Source organism: Cyclopterus lumpus, chromosome 11 (genome assembly GCF_009769545.1).
Source record: "Cyclopterus lumpus isolate fCycLum1 chromosome 11, fCycLum1.pri, whole genome shotgun sequence".
NCBI classification, from domain to species: domain Eukaryota; kingdom Metazoa; phylum Chordata; class Actinopteri; order Perciformes; family Cyclopteridae; genus Cyclopterus; species Cyclopterus lumpus.
Genome location: NC_046976.1, coordinates 7,293,161 through 7,311,695, shown reverse-complemented (window position 1 = coordinate 7,311,695; position 18,535 = coordinate 7,293,161). Strand labels below are relative to the sequence as shown.

The following is an 18,535-nucleotide window of genomic DNA, read 5'->3' as shown; positions in this document are numbered from 1 at the left end:
TTCATTCTCAGAGTCTTTAATAAAATCTCCACTAGGTGTCAGTACACGGTTACACGGAGTAAAGATGCAACATCAGCGATATGACAAATAAGTCAGATAAACCAGGTATTTCATGGTATTGAAAAAAGACAGTCTTCAAGGAAATAACAGACCAAACTTCAATGTATCTATCTGCAGTGTTCACAGTAAATGGGTACTCAGTTTATAAAAATGTACATCCTTGATTCCAAGTAGTTTACAGAAAAACAGCCAACAATGCATAATGATGTCAGTAAGTTTGAAACGGTGTTGTTATTAAATATGCGACATAAAACAGGATAAATAATAAGGATGTTGAGGCAACACTTGGCAGCATATATGAGAATAAAAGTATTGCTATCAGCTAGCCTCTATCTCTACAGGTAGCCTCAAATAAGTATTTACTAGCATGGCTAAAAAGATTCTAATATATAAAATAGCATTAACACTCATAATATTTATAATATTTTTACGTCAGAGAAATATATTCAAGTTAAATATAACTCATATTTCCAACTGCATGCCTGCCATTGGCAATGTGGTACAAAGCACTGAGGCATCTGTCCCCAAACCTGCTGCTGCTTCAGATTGAGGTCAATAGGCTGTCGGCTGCAGAAGTGCTGAAAACACTCAACACAGTGGATCATTTGTACGTTTGTCTAAACGATTGCATAACAGGGACATTAAAACATGTACAGTGTGTTTAATCTCAACCCACCTTTTACATTGAGCTGTTCCAACATCTTTATTGAGATGTTTGCATGGGAAAGAAGTGGAGTCGGATACAAATAAACACAGAAAACTTTGCCGAACTCTTGCCTCGTTACGACTTGCTGACAGAGTGCACGCTGCACATATTTGTGTCTGTGTGTATCATGTAAGAAGTTCAGTACAACTCTTTGCATTGCACAGCTCCTTCCTTGTATCTCTCCGACCATCGGATCCTAGTTTGAATTCCCTTTTTTTTTACATTCTGTTTGACACCGAGAGGATGCAGTAAATGTACGCAGAACAGCCTCAAGAGTAACCATGGAGGTGCTAACCAAAGGACCAATGTGCTTTGTCACCATGAGGTCTGTTACGATCTAAGTTCTACATACCGGTGGGTGGTTAAATATATATATATATTTACACAGTATTTTCCATCTGGTCATTCCTTTGGTTGACACTGTTCAGGACTTGAGCTCGATGACCTTGATGAACGGGAGGGCCTTGTTGGTCTGTGTCCTCGGTGTGAGTGTTTTACTGCACAGAAGGGGACACATAATTGAATGCTTTGAGGTTCATGTGGACATTTGAGTTTAGCATGACTGGCAGACAAGACACCGTCTCAGTGGGAAATCAGCGTTCTTAATGTAGATAAGAAAACAAGCAGCTTACCTGTAAACAACCTCTGGCTTCTTCACAGTGGATTCAAGGGGCGGAGACTCCTGGCCTGCCAGGAAGTAATCCAAGTGGTCATGCATTTCTCTGTTCTGCAGACAGAAAGGGGTTGAAGACGTTACACTGTGTTGCAAAGAAGCACCATTGCCATCGCAGAGCAGTGGTACGAATGTTTCACATGCAGGACAGCATTTCAACTTTTACTTGGTTGGAAAAGTTTTGAAGCTTTTGCACGGAAGGAACAACTTAAAAACACACGTTGTGTACTTTATCAAAATGTCAGACGAAAACGCATTCAGATGAGAAGTAGGAGGCTCCTGACCTCAGCCTCCAGGAAAGCCACCTTCTCCTCCAGGTCCCCGATGAATCGATCTCTCTCTTGGAGGACCGTCCGGGAGTTCTGCAGCTGTATCACGGACAAAACAAACAAACACAAACAAACGATGTGATACGCTCACGAGAAACACTTGTCCTGCAGGAGCAGATGCGGCATCACTTATTCATGACGAGTGACTTTTTTGTTTTCACCACACGTTTCTTCTCGACTCCACTCCTGCACATTACAATTACTCTTTATGCGTCCGCCTCCTCAAAATCTAATTTCCTTGTTAATGGCTTCCTGTGCAGTCGTGGGCACCGGAGCGCCTCATTTGCATGACGTGTGTGTGTGTGTGTGTGTGTGTGTGTCTGTGTACACATTGCACTGCTCGTAGATTGTGGTCATAAATACCTGTTCGATCATGTGGCGGACTTTCCTCTGCTGACTCTTTAACATGTCGTCAAGGTGATGGATCTTTTCCTTCAGAATGGCCACCTCCTTCTCTAGCTCCTCACACCTGCAAACACACAAATATATGAGAAAACTCTGTCAAACTAATGTAAGAAAAACTATTACTAACATTACTACTAATATTAAATTAATAGCAAACGGATAAAGTGAAAAAGCCATACATTAAGAAAACTACTCAAAAAGGCATTTTGCCATTTTGACTCATTGAGGTCATGTTAGTTGTCAAGATTTGTATTTTACACTATAAGTTAAGTAATAATAAGTTCTAAATTATTTCTAAATTATATTTGGAGATATATTTTCTCATATTAGAATATGTATAATGAGGATGAATTCAGGGAATCAAACAGTGAAAAATAACATTATTGTATACAGATTTCTTCTCCCTATGTGTACCAATGATTGTACTTTGTCTCATCACTTTGTTTCTGTTCTCTTCTCACCTCTCCTCACTCTCCTCCCCTTCCTCCTGGTCTGCTTTGAGCTGCAGCAGCTCTGCCTCCCCTTCCGCCATCTTGTCTTTGAGGTTGCGGCTCTCGATCGCCATGCTTCCCAGCAGCCTCTGCAGCTCCTCCACCTGCTGACCCCTCTCCTCCGACCGCTTCTCCGCCGTCTGCAGCTGCTCGGACTGCTCGGCCAGACGAGCGCTGCACTCGTGTGACTCAGCCTGTGGGGGGAGCCACAGAGTGAGACCTTATTTGCATACACAAACAATGACTGTTTTCAGTTACTCTGGCTGATGAGATCTCTGTCACATTGAAGCTGTTTGGGGCTAGCCTTTAATTACCCAGATTATTCAAACCACTTTATTTGGAACCAAAAGTGAGTGCGGCCATCATCCCTATCTAAAGAGGGACCAACTGTGCGCACACCAGGGCAAAAATACTCGGGTGTAAAACAACAAATACTAAACAGCAGAGCACAAAGGAGGTCTGCACACTCTTAGGCTACAAATAAATATTTGCAAGGCAATGTTTTGATCTACAAGATCCTTCCTTAGCCTTCATCAGTTTAATTAATTCAGTTTAGTTTGTTTCAATCCTCTGATTGTCTGAATGCTCATGTTTTCAGATAGCAACTTGGTGGGTTTCCCTGATCCCAGCGATTAACTTTGGGAGTGCAATAGATCTCATAACCATTAGGTATAATGGACGTTCAAATTTTATGACCTGAAATGATCCTTCCCTACACGCCTATAGTCTGACATTCGCCTGTTGGGACGAGACGACTTACTCCTCTACCTTCCTTATTAGACATTGTGACAAGTGACAGAATAAAACGTACTCTGTCCTTAATGCATACTAAAACCCACAAAGGAGAAAGGGAGGAGTTGCTGGTTTGTGTAATTGGTAGTGATTTTCTTAAGTGTTGTCATATTTGCTCTGTTCTTGTCTGAATCACAACCTAAACTTGCACTAAAGCTGAATAAAATGACGCGTTAGGGTTGAAACTCTGTAAATGGTTCTATGTCTCTGCCTATTGTATCAATATAATTGTGCTGGTGCCGCTAACTGTAAAGGAGGGTTTTAGTACAAGGCCATAGGGATAGTGCCCGACAGATCAGCTTGTGCTTAGTCTGTCCCTGCATGACCTGACGGAGTAATGGGCTGCAGAGCAAAGATCCAAACAGTGGGGGATCACAGGATGAAGGATGAAGTCCACAGATAATGACAGCCAATGAGGGTGATTAAAGGAACAAGACAGCAGTCGAGGAGTGAGTCATAGCCGCAGACAGGAAGTTGTGTCATGTTACTGGTCTCGTGAGACAGACCTGCAGTGTCTCCCTCTCCTCCTGATGCCTCGTCTCCATCTCTTTCAGCTGCGCATAAAGACGCTTGGTCACCTCCCTGAGCCTCACACTCTCCTCCGGACTATCCCCGACCTGAGAGTGCGGGGCAGACAGAAAGCGACACGCTCAATCAGGCTTAATAGAACAAGTTGAACCCGAGGGCAAGGCTGGTGCCAACAAACAGATAAGAGCGGCCGCTGATGTTAACGTGTGCATGCCGGTCACTGTGTATGGATAGCCACAATACCTCCCTGCTCTGACCCTACTGCCCTGGTAGATTACGGTGTTGTGTTACAGGAGATGTTGTGACGTGCCGAGTCTAGAATAATGCATGGGAAATACAATATTGTGTGTGTGTGTGTGTGTGTGTGTGTGTGTGTGTATGTGTGTGGGCTGTGTTTGTGTGTGCGCACTACTAGTCAGGATGTAAGTGAGTCTATCGATGTGTGGGGTACGTTTTGTTATCAGCTCCAGAGAGTCTGGCACTGTTTTCTTTGGAGCAGCGGGCAGTTGGATTGTCTGAGTGTGACAGCACTGGAGGGCCAGACATCTTTTCCATTATGGATGTTATGCACTTAATGTCACTTAAATACTAATTTAAAAGCATTCAAACTAGTTTCAGCTGAAATTGGTTTCTGCTACTCCCCGCAGTTTATTCATATTAAACTGATGAAGGATCAGATCATGAAAGCAAGCACAGAAAACATCAGTTCAAGTATTGTTTTTAGCTCACCTGAGTGTCTGACTCTGTGAGAACAGCGTTGCCGTTGGAGACAGCAGCTGGGCTGCTGGATAAGTTCACTCTGAAGACATTGGCTGGATACTGAAGGGAGAGCAGCGGCTGGTTAGTGGAGTCAGGGCTTTATTTCTCCTTTTACTCGCACAATGTACAACTAGAGTGGCCATGGGAGCTCACTTGAAGGAAACACGACACATTGTGAAACATCAGTTATGTACTATTGTAATGCATCGTATTCTTTGCTGCGTCTACGATTAGTCACACCATGAGTTGCTGATGCCATTCAAGGGCTCCTGGTGTTGCATTAAAAGCACACGACTCGTGGTGTCCAGGCTTCTGCTTTGGTGAGGATTTTATCGAAGCTTCTTTGCCTCGACTTGTTCTTATTATTTTTTTTAAAAACTGCAATTTTGCTCTTTGTTCATTAATTATTGGTCTAATTGTTTCAGCTCAACATTCATCAAAACGTCTTCATGTATGATGCAGAGGGTGTGTACCTTGTTGTTGTTAGAGTTCTGCCTGGCAGCCATCTGCTCTCTCAGAGTCTTTAGACAGTACCTCACCTAGAAAACCAAAAACAAGAATGGTTCCATACAGAAACGAGGCCCTTCCCCTTGTTCAACCCACACACACGCTAATGTTCTCCACTCGCCATGCAGTCGCACACTGACCTCCTGAATCTGCGACACCTCGTCTGTCATCATGTTGACACTCTCCCCCGCCTCTGGACGGGCTTGGAGATAAACCTGGACGCCACAATGATGGCAGTGTGTTAGATAGTAGGGGTGAGCACACACATACTTTAAATAAGCATAGATAGGTGGACTGGCTCGCACATGCGTACAATTATAGAAACAAACACGCTCACATACCTTAAGGACTTCAACCCTTTCTTCGTTGGTAGAGATAAGTGTTTCTTCCTGCGCCGCTGGTTTCTGTGGCAGCACTACTGCAATGCTGCCCTCCTATATTCAGTAAAAGCAAAAAGTTGTACTTTCCTTTTCCCCCCTGTTCAGTCAGTAAACAACACAGCTAAACAGTTTTCCTTTTTAATCTTGTACCTTGTTGCTGTGCCGCTCCGAGGTGCAGTCGGACTGATCCTGATCTTGTAGAGTGAATCTAAACCGCCTGGATTGGACCTGAAATGAAGGATGAGGGCACAACAGAAACTACATGACTAAATGGAGCTGTGGGGATGTTGAGGGAAACAACCGACGTAGAGAAGAGAGAGAGGCTTAAAACGAAAGGCGTCAGTGAGAAAGAGGGTGGAGCCGAGAAAGAGGGGCGTTCTTTTTGTCATAAAACTTCCCCATACTGAAGTTCCTCTGTGGATGCCACACTGTTTGACGACACAGCCTAGCAACCCGACACAGAGGAGCCATTTCCATTGCATCCCTCCGGGGGGAAGTCTAGTGGTTATAACCAAACAGTCCAATCTGCTCACTCGAGAAAATGAAACCAGTCCTGTTCAGTAAAGGCCAAAAATACCAACACTCAAACCAGCGTGACTGTTGAGTCACTCTCACTTCAACTTTGAAATAAAAACAGATTGTGTGAGTACATGCTTTGAGAACTTCCCTTTAAACACAAAGTATTAATATAACATAGCAGTTTTCAATGGAGTTCATAGCTCCTTTATTTATTGATCATAAGCTGTTTCTAATGTGGCGCCAGCTTCTTCAGCATTGCTCAATTATTGACAATTATTAAAATGGAGACTCCCCTGATAATAACTGTAGGCTTTCACTGGAAGTGCATGTTGTTCCATGTTGATCATAGCTATTGAGTTGAAGATCACATCATCATCCAGTGCTATTGATTTGTTTCATGTTGTAGAACTTTATTTATTTAAGATCATCTACTGCAAATGGCCTATTAACAGTGTACATCCCTTCTCAACACGTTCTTCTTGAACTGCAGTTATTCAGATTTTATGCTTCAGTGACAAACAAACAATCCATTATCTAGTGAATAACTTAGAAAACAGGATGGGAAAGTGAAAAAATAAACAATTTGAAGCATATCTCCATTTAAAAAAGGAAATGACAATTGGCATCAGTTGACAGTAAAATAAATTATAGAAACAAACACGCTCACATACCTGTCCTACTATAGATGTGTTTTACACATCTATAGTAGGACAGCCTTTCCCCAAAGCAAATTATGGCTCTAACAATACATAATCCTCGACGGCAACACCCATTTAATTAGGTGGAGGTATTGCTCCACACAACTTGTGTCACTTTTCCTCTGAATGTGCAAAGAAAAAAAACCAGTTGGCACTTTAACAAACTAATTCCAGTTTAGCTGGAGGCTAAAAGTCCAGGTACAGGAGAGTTATGTAACATATCTAATTGTTATCTTATCCCCAACCTGAATCACGCTTAACCCTGGCCTCTAGATGGTGTTATGTGTGTGTGTGTGTGTGTGTGTGTGTGTACGTGCTCATATTTAGGTGTAGCTTATATGCGACCTGCTGTAGCTGTTGTGTGCCTCCAGCCGACAGTACATGAGATGAAGAATGAAAGAATATTATCAGTCATTACAGAATTATAAATACTCTTAGACTATTTTACTTGGTGGCACTCATCATCATCATCATCATCATCATCATCATCATCATCATCATCATTATCATCATCGTCATCAGTGGCCTTAATTCAGCTTTGTGTGGGCGTCAGCTACAGAGTAAATTAGAGCGATCAGATCAAATGGCACGTAATCTCTTAGTCAAAAGCAAAATGTCCTGTAGATGACTGCACTGGTATTACCTTTATTCCTTTGTTGACTTCATCTTTAGTCTTAGTCTAACAGACTAAATGATGGAATGTGAAGGATTAATATGGATAGACAGTTTGTTTATTCTATATAATACAGCTGCACTCACTTGTGTTTTCCAGAATTGTCTTTCTTTACAAGTTTCACACACGGGTGATACTCTTCCAAGGTACATCAAGAGCAAGAGAAACAGATGCTGCCTCCCTGTCTTAACATCCAGCTACAGGACGTCAATAACCTTATATGTCTCATCATCTGTAATTATTTGCATAAAAAGGCACTCCCTTGAAATACTCGCTCTGTAGCATCCCATTCTTTGATGATGTGTTCATCGGTTGATGTCATCCAGTATTGACATACAGCACCGTCAGCTCACATAGTGTACACCTAATTAAGGTGCTTTAAACACCTGTAATTTACTTTAGTGCAGGAAAGATAAAGAGGCACTGTCACGTTCTTACATACCACAGTCGGTCTTCGTGTGAAGGCAATAATAACTTATACTGACTCTTGAGGCTGACTATGGGAATCTTGAAAATATTCCAACAGGAATTCTACATTTTGCAAAGCTTAGATTTTGTTACCACCACACAACTCACTTTATTCATTCAATCACCCCTTCCCTGGGGAAAAGCCCTTCACTGAATCTGGCTTCCAAGTAACTGCAGTCATGCGGTTAATTGCCAGTCAGTGGTTGAATGTTACAGCTCTATGTGACAACATAGCAACACCCTGCACAGAGGCCCATATTGTATCCTTGAAGTTTAATACACTTTATATGATATTAGGCAATCAACAATCATGTGATGCCTCCTGCCTGCAGATCATGACGAGTAGTGAAACATGGGCGCATAGTACCACTGTGGTTTGTATCGTCTTTGTTCAATACAAGCAAAATGCATTGTAACATCCTGTGGGATTCAACTAACACTTACTTTTACTGTGTGTGTGTGTGTGTGTGAGTTATATAAGTCAATATGAATCTCCTCGAACAGAGAATCGTTGTTTGCAGGATACCTGTTGAACGTATGCGTTTTATTGTGTCACTGGTAATGTCTGTGAACAGGTGGAAACTGTTTATGAGTTTTAGAATGCGTGCGAACATAAGTCCCATAAGTCATAACGACACAGAGTAAGTAGCGTATGGGTTAAGGACAAAGGAGAGCGACCCGGCACGTCACGTGTGGCTAACACATTTGGTTCCTTACGTAAGCGAACAGTTCTCTGCTTTGCATGTCAAACACAGATCTTTCAAAAAACCATCAGTCAGGCAAGTGACGGGCAGGCCGACATTTCATACTGCGATCAAAAGGAGTGACAGTTTAAGGGCTTCCCACAGAGGATCGTGGCACAGACACGCCCTGGAGCTGGTTACTGTACGGAGCTCCTCACCACACGCTATCCTCCTGCCTTCCCTTGGAACCCACTGACACGTTTCATCCACAGAGTTCCAAAGTAAGCACATCTGCAGAATAGTTTACAGGTGATAATCTGCTTCCCCATGAAGCTGCATTGAAGGCAAACCTCAGGTATATTTTGGTTCCCAGAATGCAAATGAATCCTTAATAGTGCACAGCTCTTGTTTCAAGCTTTTGCCTGTGAGGGGTTGCCTCTTTCACTGAGAATGATCCCGGGTAAAAACAGCAACAGTTTGAGACAAAAGAAATATGGGAAACTGCAGACTACAGTGTTGCCTTTATAAGTGTTACACCGAGCACTGAGCGCCAAAGCAATCTCTGCTGTTTAGACTTGTCTCCACGTTTCAGAAAGATCTCTTCTGCATGATTACCACCGAGTCCTTTATTGTCCATATATTGCAGAGATAAACTGCACAGCACCATAACAACAGTCCAAACTAATAAATATGGATTTAAGAGGGTTGCTTGGAACAACCGCTCCTACAAATGGTGCTTATTAAGCGTCATTACAGGTTAAATGGATGAGATTATGCTCCACGGTGGAATTAAACATTGAATCAGCGCATACTTTTGTGGTCCTGGCCTGTCCAAACCATTAACAACTAAGTCCTAACATAACAGCTCCTACATTTGTGTTTTGACAAGAATAACCGACTTGCATCAGAAAGTTTGCGCGATGACGAATATGAGTATATTTTGTCAATGAACAGGTTACGCTGAAGACATCTTCCGCTTTGTACTTGTAGCTCAGGGAATGCTTAACTTCCATTTGTTTGTAATTTCTGGGAACCTCAAATTAATCTATAAACACAGAGTAAACCAAAGCTGCGAGGTTAAATTGTATCCCTGTGAGTTTCATACCTCTTAAAGGCACAAGTGTCATGTGGACACATCCACTCATTCCATAATACAATCTACCTTCAATATGTATGATGCAGTAACTAATGATAATTGCTTTCGAGTTGATATCAATACGGTTAACGGAGGTGTTCAGCTGTTGTTCTATTACAGTTGATTGATTCTCACTCCGAAGCATAAATCTACATCAATCAGAGATCCTCATGAATTAAATGATGAAGATCAAAAGACAAAAACAGAAAGCTAAAAAAAACTAAAGGATTAACCTTCCAATGTATCAGCAGGCCTTGGCATGTCGTTGACGAGTAAGGGATTGGACATTCCTTTTCCCAGTAATTTGGGGTGTGATGCCTTGCTAGATTTTGTGCAGAAAGATTTCTACTGGGAAAACTATGCAACATCAAATGAATTTACGACAAAGTAACCTCATACTGCTATTTTCTACAGTAATACGTACTTAGTTTACACGCAGACACTGTAAATAATCCAAATTCTGTGTTTAATGTACGGTAGGTAATGAATGATTTATGAAAAAACTGCATTTGATCAAAACGGGGAGACAGTTACGATGAGTCGGTTTTATTGTCACATTCATGGTCTGTGCTGCCAGTAACCTCCACGATCACCGCTGGTCATTAAACAGGAGGCATGGTGGTCAAAACAGCGTTGCCTTATTCAACAGATCGCTGCACGCCTCTCAAAGTGTGTCCAAAGGAGTGTCTCCGTACCGAGTGAAATCGAATTGACTTGACCTCTACTGGAGTGAAACCATGCAAGAGAGAGAAAACAATGCGCCAAGCGCCAAATGAAGCGTTAAAGTAAGTAGATTATGTGGTAGAGAGTCTGTTTTCTGTCTCCAGTGTCCAGCAGAAGGACAGAGCAGTGTGAAACACATCACAGCTCCTCTGTAATTCATATTTAAGGAATCAAAGTAAAGTGCAATAAGGCTGCGGACAACTATTTCATTGTCAATTCATTTGCAGATTTGTTTTTTGTTGATAAAAACTGGTTTCGTCAATGAAATACCATAAATGTCCATGATTATTTCCTAAACCTCAAAAGTACGTCATTAGTCCAAAACACGGACATGTTCAGGCAGACAAAGTACGACAAAGAAAAGATTGCGAATCTTCACAATCGAGAGGCTGGAACCGAGTCATGTTTGCCATTTTGCTAGAAATTACCTCAAGAGTTAATCTACTCAGCAAAATATGACAATGTAGTTGTTCTACTTATTGACTTAAAGGATCGACAAATAGTTAACAAAAAAAAGAACAGGGTGGCACAAAGTAGAGTGTGCATAGTGTAAAGTAGAGTAGAAGGAAGTAGAATAGATAAGATAATATCTCTGACCTTCATGTATTCACACAAACAAATACACACACACACACACACACACACACACACACACATATATCAAGAGCATCCTCATACCAGTCAGTGGCCTCCCACAATCAATACACGGCCATCCAATCCCTGTTATGGAGCCACAAGCTCCTCCATGAGTGCTGTTGGAGATGATGTCATTGCTGTGCTCAGCTGTACTACAGGCCGACGGATACGTAAGCACACGCGAGGAATATAGGATCAACCAGACATGGCTATAAATCTATGGACTAAATCTTTATAACAAGCTGAGAGAGAAGAACGGTGGATCCGTATCTGCGTTCCTTTCCCCGGTGCCTCCAGAGATCACAGCGAAGCGTGAAGTCCATCTCTGAGTGCAGTCAAAACAACGTACTTTTATTACCAAGCAACGTATGATTCAAAAGAAAAGCCATAAAACACTTCAAACATGGTCACTTGCTGATATCAGCGAGTCTCGCTTTAAACCATCACACATGTTAATTATTAACTCCTTCTGATTAATACCAACAGCATGTGTCACCAATACAACACAACTGGCGAATAGGAAGTGACTCTAAAAAGTTTGAATGTTGCTTTTTGACCGAACGGCAATGTTTGCATTCAGGGGGTCTGTGTCCAATAAAATGTAATGGAGATGAACCCACTGATTCAGATTGATGTTTGATACTTCAAAAGACAAACAGAGACGTAGTTCCTTGCATGATGTTTAAATCATGCCAGTCAAATAAAGGGTAAACAAATGTCTTTTTTGTATATGATATTTTCAAATATCCCTTTGGGCTGCTTTCATCTGTGTGAGGGAAACTAGCCCTTTATTTTTTTAGTATGACAAGTCCACAATGAGGACCGAGCCAAATGAATCATGAAAAACCAACACTGTCACGGAGCAGACAGAACTACAACCGCAGGTACCATCATGCACTTCACCTCGTATGAACCCAGACGCCAAAGCTCTACTTCATCTCTCTTATATCTACCTGGGCAGACGAAGCTGTCGGGGACTCTTCCCACCGATGTTCAGGCAGCTGTGGTCCGGACAGTCTGTGTCTTTGTGACTCAGAGCGTGGGAAGCCGCGGTCTTCTTGCCTAACATGGCCCAACCCTTTTTTCCTCCGGATCGTTCTCCAGTCAGAGAGCTACAGGGCCGGGCCGGGGAGGCACATGGCTGCTAGCCTCCCCTGCAGGACTGCAATGCCAAATGCACAATGGAAAGAACGCCTGGAACATTTGTCTGATTGGATAATAAACCGCCCGGAGAAAAGAGGTTTGCTGATGGTGAATCTAAACCGTGTGACAACAATCAGAATAAACTGACTTTTCTTTTGAGGTCTGCAACTCTGATTTTATCTTCATTAATTAGGGAATAGTAAATGAGCAACTTGGTTCAACTTTCATACACATTTTCATGCAAATATACACTAATACATAACTTAGTCGGACAATAAGTGACCAATAAATAAAACGGCGGGTTAAAGATATCTGGTACATGGTGACGGGGGGTAGGTAGCAGCATGCCAAGGAATGTGTGGCTCCAGTTATGTAAGAGAGATTAATGAAGCGTCTTTATACAACAGTCACTGGCACGTTGAGTGTGTGCAATGTAAACAAAACAGTGCAAACAAAAGTCAAATGCCACAGTCCAAATATGTCCATGACTGTGTGTGTGTGTGTGTGTGTGTGTGTCCATGTGTCTCTGACTACCTGAAACGTAAAACGTTAAACTTAACTTTGAGTAATAAAACAATCTTGAATCAAATGTTTTTTATTACAATTGTAAGTGTTATAGAGCTGCAACTAAATCGTTATAAAAATCAAAAAGTATCGCTTAATCGATTGTTTGAAAAAAAGTTGATTATTCATTATTTTGTCTTGAACTGTAACTAATCGATTAGTCGATAGACAGAAAAAATACTCAAATTCTCTGGTTCAAGCTTCCCAAATTGCTTGTATTGTCAGACCAACAGTCCAAAACCCAAAGGTATTAATTAAGTGTAATGATAAATTACACTTAATTGGTTAACTCAATTATTGTTCATTAAATCTGACTTATAGTATCATCACTTGTGTATTATATTCTACATGTATGATCTTATGTCTCACATGCAGTGCATCTTACATTTTTTTATTTTGGCGTACAAAAAATGCATCAGCACTATTTGAATATATATAGTTGTTTATCCTTTTGTTGATATGTGAGCAGTGTAAACATGCCATTTAACAATGTCAGTGTCGCACACAGAAGGCTCAGAGCGGATCTCTCTCATGCAGCTAGTAGGTAAACCCTGGAGTTGACAAAAACCCAAAACAATCCAGCTGAGCTATTTAAATAAGCTTGTCGTTGTTGCTCTCACGCTATGAGAGGACACACATTAACTTCAATGTCAAGTTCCAGGAAAAAAAGAATGTAACTCCTAAATGTGCTAAAAGTGGGATGAAACTGTTTCCCCAGTGAACATCATCCTTTGCAGAACTGGAAGTAAACAAGGTCAAAGTTGATGTTTGCAGATCACGTGACTCAAGACACATAAAAAAGGCGAGTCATTGCTGCGTAAAAGTAAAAGGGCCAGTGAACTAAAGTTAATTTGTATATAGCCATTTATCACTAACATACATTCACTTACAGCCAATGCAATTAAATTAAAAAACTACTTTTTAAGAATAGTTAAAGCCCATTAAAGCTGGAAGCTGAGTTTAGGCATGACTTTGTATTTCTGCCACATCTCCATATAAACAAAGTGTAAAAAAGCAGGTTTTACAATGACTGGATCACATGTCACAGAGTCATATACATCATGACATGAGAACAATCTTTGACTACCAGTGAATAGAAGACATTTCTATTGAAATATTTAACAAACAAGTCTTGGCACTTTCGTAATGAGTTCTTTGGAACTCTCTGTAAATTAGTTTCTCGACCGAACGGCATGAAAAATTACAATTATTTTCAAGTCATTAAAACATATCTGGCGGGTGTCATTACTTCATTCAGTATGGATATCAGACTTCTATCAAGTTACAGTAGGCCATGCTGTGAAAGAGCGAGCACTATACGGTGTACTGGCTTTAATTTTCTGTGCACACACACATTAAAATACAGGCTCCACACTAATTCTTCAAAGGCACAAAGCGGGTTAAAGTTCCAGAGAAAGTGCCGTGTACACAGTGACACATGAACGGTCACTGTGGGGAAAGTCAACGATGAGTGACGCTCAACTTATGCAACAAGTGGCAGAGTAATCATCCCCCCGGCTGTTTGGTCTGTATTTATGGCAATGCGAGATAAAACGCAATAGGTATTTGTTTTAGGAAACATAATCAAATCCACATGAATTTAAATTGCAGCCACATCTTCAGGCATTACATGACTAAATGATGTCACAGATTAATACCATCAGAATGACACGCTCAAGCTCTGGGCTCCGGTCGGCCTCCAGAGTCAAAGATCAAGTTTGCTGTTTGCCTTGACCAACTTGCCAGTATCATCACATTCACTTTGGGGCAACACACATGGGAGTTAATGCTTTTATATATATATATATATATGACACACGACACAGTTGGCTGTGTTGGACCTCGATTCAAATATCAAATATTTAGAGTTGGAATGCCAAAGAAGAAGAAGAAGAAGAAGAAGAAGAAGAAGAAGAAGAAGAAGAAGAAGAAGAAGAGTGGGCTGGACTCAAACTCTTTCAAAAAATGTGAAAATGAAAAAAAAAAAATATGAAAATGAAAAGCACATGTGGCTTTCACATAATCTTCAAATATCTCACATGGGACCATACACATTTATTTCTTGTGTTATTTTTCTGTGCAGTTTCACCTTCAGTAAACTATAGTCAGTTGTCTTGGTCCGTCATTAGAATAAAGTGAATGACGTTGCCGGACATTCAAAGTGGTGATTGAGTAACCATAAACGTATTGTTGACACATTTAAATTAGCTTTATAGTTGTATTCATCACTCACCTTTTCTTTGATGTCCTCTTCTCCGGTTCTCACGCCGCCGCTCATCTTGTCCGCGGAAAGGAGAGACATATTGTTCACATAACAATGGAAACAACGTGATAGCGGTCGAGAGTTGCTTTCCTTTGCTCTCAGTCAGGTCTTTGACACGTTACATCTCGTCCTCTCCGCAACGCTGTTGTGAGAGACTTCACCAAAGAGCAGAGAGACACCTGGCGTCTGCCCCGCTGCGTTCACTGCCAGTCCAGTAAAACCAGTAAAAATGAACTCTGCAGGTCTTCAACATGCCCGCAGCTCATTTCCAAAGGAATGCACTGAATCATACGTTCAGGATGCAGGAAACAGAAGTCTGTCTGCGCTTTGGATTTTATTTCCATTCTTAACTCGTTTATGTTTAGATCTTTTTTACTTGAAACATTTGAATACCTTTAAAATCAGTTTTATAATTTTCATCATGATAGCTCATAGTTTTTGTTTGTTTGTTTGTTTCTCTCTATTTATTTGTATTCAGTTCCTATACCTGCCTCTGCCTTGAGCTGCTGAAATGGTACATTTCAGAGCTGGTATGATATTGATATGATATTTATGATTGTGTATAACTTAATTCAATGAGGATAGTTCATATTAAAACATTTCTTTTGGTCCACACAAAAAGCGAGCTTTACATATTTGAAACAGGTCATACATTGCTGCCTATAGAATGAAGCCTAAAATGCTTCATATTGATAAAAAGTGGCACTAAGTTATATACACGACACAGAGTGAGATGTATACATCCAAATCAAACATTCCTCTTTATCCTTGGGATCTACAGGGATGACAATGACTGATGAACTCAGGAAATGAACAGTGTCTGACCTCAGAGAAGTTGATGCCGCCTCCATCCGGCAGACATCTGGTGCGACTGCGGCTGAAAAACAACATTTTGTCTTCAGTAACCTGCCTGATCTTCTTCCAGATTGATCCCATATGCTGTCTCTCGTGACCGGCCTTGCTTCAACCAATTCTGTTCAACTTCTCCCCAACTTTCAAGCAACATCTCGGTCAGCACCAGGAATCTGCAGTCGCTGTGCCTCCCAATGCGCTGCAGCTAATTCGGTGTCAGAGCTGCAAATAGGATGTAGTCCTGTTTAATAACAGTCTGGTCACATGTCAGACGGCCCTGTCGGCCATTTGCACTTGCTTATTATCCTGTTAATCCTATGGCTGAACTCATTTGCCTTTGGTGGCACATGGTTTGAAAATGTTTTTGGGGTATGAAGTGTGACACACCAGCCCAGAGAAAGCGTAGCTACTTGCAGCGTTGTTGAATAATAGATCAAACCAGCGAGAAAACAGAAGTGCAGTAAACAGAGTTCTAGTGTAAAGTGTAATACGTTAGCAATGTTTGATGATGTCATTTAACAGATTTAACCAACAGTAATCCATCGATTTTTTCTGAGCATGGATTTAAGCTGACACATGTCGGTCCAACTTCCGTGTGTTTAAAGTGACGACAGACTGTAGTTTCCTGTTGTTACTTGCTTTATGGTTTTTCTTTACAGGTGTGGCATAAAATGAAATTAAAGTCCATTGCCTTTGAAAGACCAGAGTCTTATCCCCAAATCAGTTCAAACCATATAAACTCATAGTATTATCTTCACTAGAATGCTCACTGTTTTACATCATGTAATTATGGTTTACATCTTAGTTTCAGACACAACTTCGATTATTTTAGGAGCCGTTTGTCCTGTGACACCCGAACAACAGTTTTACTTTGGACACCTCAATGAAATTCAATAACCTGAAGTGAACATCATACATCTGCATTGTGTGAGGCACCTGTTGGGTTTAATAGATTACCGGCAAGAATAACACAAACTCGGAAGGCAGCTCATTTTGAAAAGCCCGGCCCAAAGTATACATCATGGATTATTGACCTTTGTATACTGTACAATATACAGGCTGCATGGGATTTTAAACCAAATCCTTTCCGGTGAAAGAGTTGAATGTCATGGATTAAATCGTGGACAATTCCTCCATTTAACATTTTGGACAGTGGTTCTCACGTTTTCATGCATCATGAATGTATTTGAACCCCACTAACAGTGCCACAGACAAGCTCCACCACCGATTGCCTGCACTCATCTACAAACACGGATCTAATTAGACACTCGGTGTGCCTGTTTGATGGAAATGAATCCCATTGTAAACATATTCACGGACGTGTCATCGAATATTCTATTATTATAAGAAAAAGAAACAGAAACTATATGAAACACAGAGAAAAGGAAAGTCTCAACTGTGGGAAGCGACAGAACAGAAGGGGAGCTAAGGACAAAGACAGGAAGGTTGGATGAGGTGGAGTCAAGTTTACAGCTTGATGTCTTCAGTAATTACAGTAAACCAACTAAGGATTAGACTGAGTATCTATGGGGGGAAGTCAGCAAGAGCAAAAAGAGAACATGCAAGAAGACCTGTTACTGAGACGAGGTGCAGGATATTTTATTTGAAGAGAACCAAACACTCGTTCTTTACGTCAGGTTGTTTTTCATTAGCTTCATTACTGAAGATGAAATAATAATCCACTGCAGGTTTTGAGACATACTGAACATAGGCTGCGCTTACTGTCATTTGGATAGTCTAATGCTCATATGGCAGCAACTGACTGTAATGAGCAAATGACCAACAGCTCTACGGGGGTTACACTGCGATAGGTAAAAGTAGCACTTATGTGACAGTATTAACAGGTGAAATACAAGCATTAATTTGTGTTATATTTGTTTTATTTGTCTCCAGATATTACTATAAGTTACCCATAATGCCACGTCGAATGACAATCTGTATTATCTCTGATCAGGCAGGCTGTGGTGAGCGGTGGAGAGAAATCTGACACAAAGACGGAGCAGCAGCACGGAAGCGGGCCTTGATCTTGTAGTCTCTGTATATTCTGTATCGCGTGAACTTGCCCCAGGTTTATTAGTATTTTTAACTGGTTTCTGTTGTAAATACAAAGTACCAGTTTGTTTCGTTAACAGCTGTTATTGTAAGACCTGATTCACACTTCCTATCAATCTCCTTATAACCTTTCTAATGGGACCGTGGGACACGTTTTCAGTCTTTGATTCATAGATGTATAGATTTTTTTTTATCTCGTCATATTCTTGTCATGAAGGAAAAGTACAGTGTGCAGTGAAGTGGTGCAGTGCAAGTTTAGTAGAGTGAAGTGGGGATGAGAGGTTCAGGCCTCCATCAGGGCCACGTACATTACATTACATGTCATTTAGCTGACGTTTTTATCCAAAAAGACTTACAGTAAGTGCATTCAACCACGAGTACAACTCAGAACAACAAGTACTAAGCAAGTACAATTTCTTCAATAAAGTTAAACTACAAAGTCCTATCATTTAAGTGCTACTAAAGTGCTACTACGGCGCTACCTTCCCTATTCAAG

The 18,535-nt window shown here is 41.0% G+C and overlaps 1 protein-coding gene across 2 annotated transcripts; it reads right to left on the bottom strand.

Moving 5' to 3' along the window:
- tuft1b (tuftelin 1b) lies at nt 1-15,284 on the bottom strand. 2 transcript variants are annotated; one of them, XM_034545033.1, is made up of 12 exons: nt 15,106-15,284; nt 5,781-5,858; nt 5,592-5,684; nt 5,391-5,465; nt 5,217-5,282; nt 4,714-4,803; nt 3,963-4,073; nt 2,635-2,858; nt 2,132-2,237; nt 1,724-1,807; nt 1,399-1,493; nt 1-1,263 (listed from the first exon to the last, which is right to left on the bottom strand). In XM_034545033.1, the coding sequence occupies exons 1-12, from the start codon at nt 15,172-15,174 to the stop codon at nt 1,191-1,193; spliced, it is 1,164 nt and encodes a 387-aa protein (XP_034400924.1). In that variant the 5' UTR covers nt 15,175-15,284; the 3' UTR covers nt 1-1,190. The 2 variants fall into 2 exon arrangements, with proteins under 2 accessions (XP_034400924.1, XP_034400925.1); XM_034545034.1 differs by lacking the exon at nt 3,963-4,073 and having other exon boundaries at nt 15,106-15,262.
- Nucleotides 15,285-18,535: the final 3,251 nt, after the last annotated feature.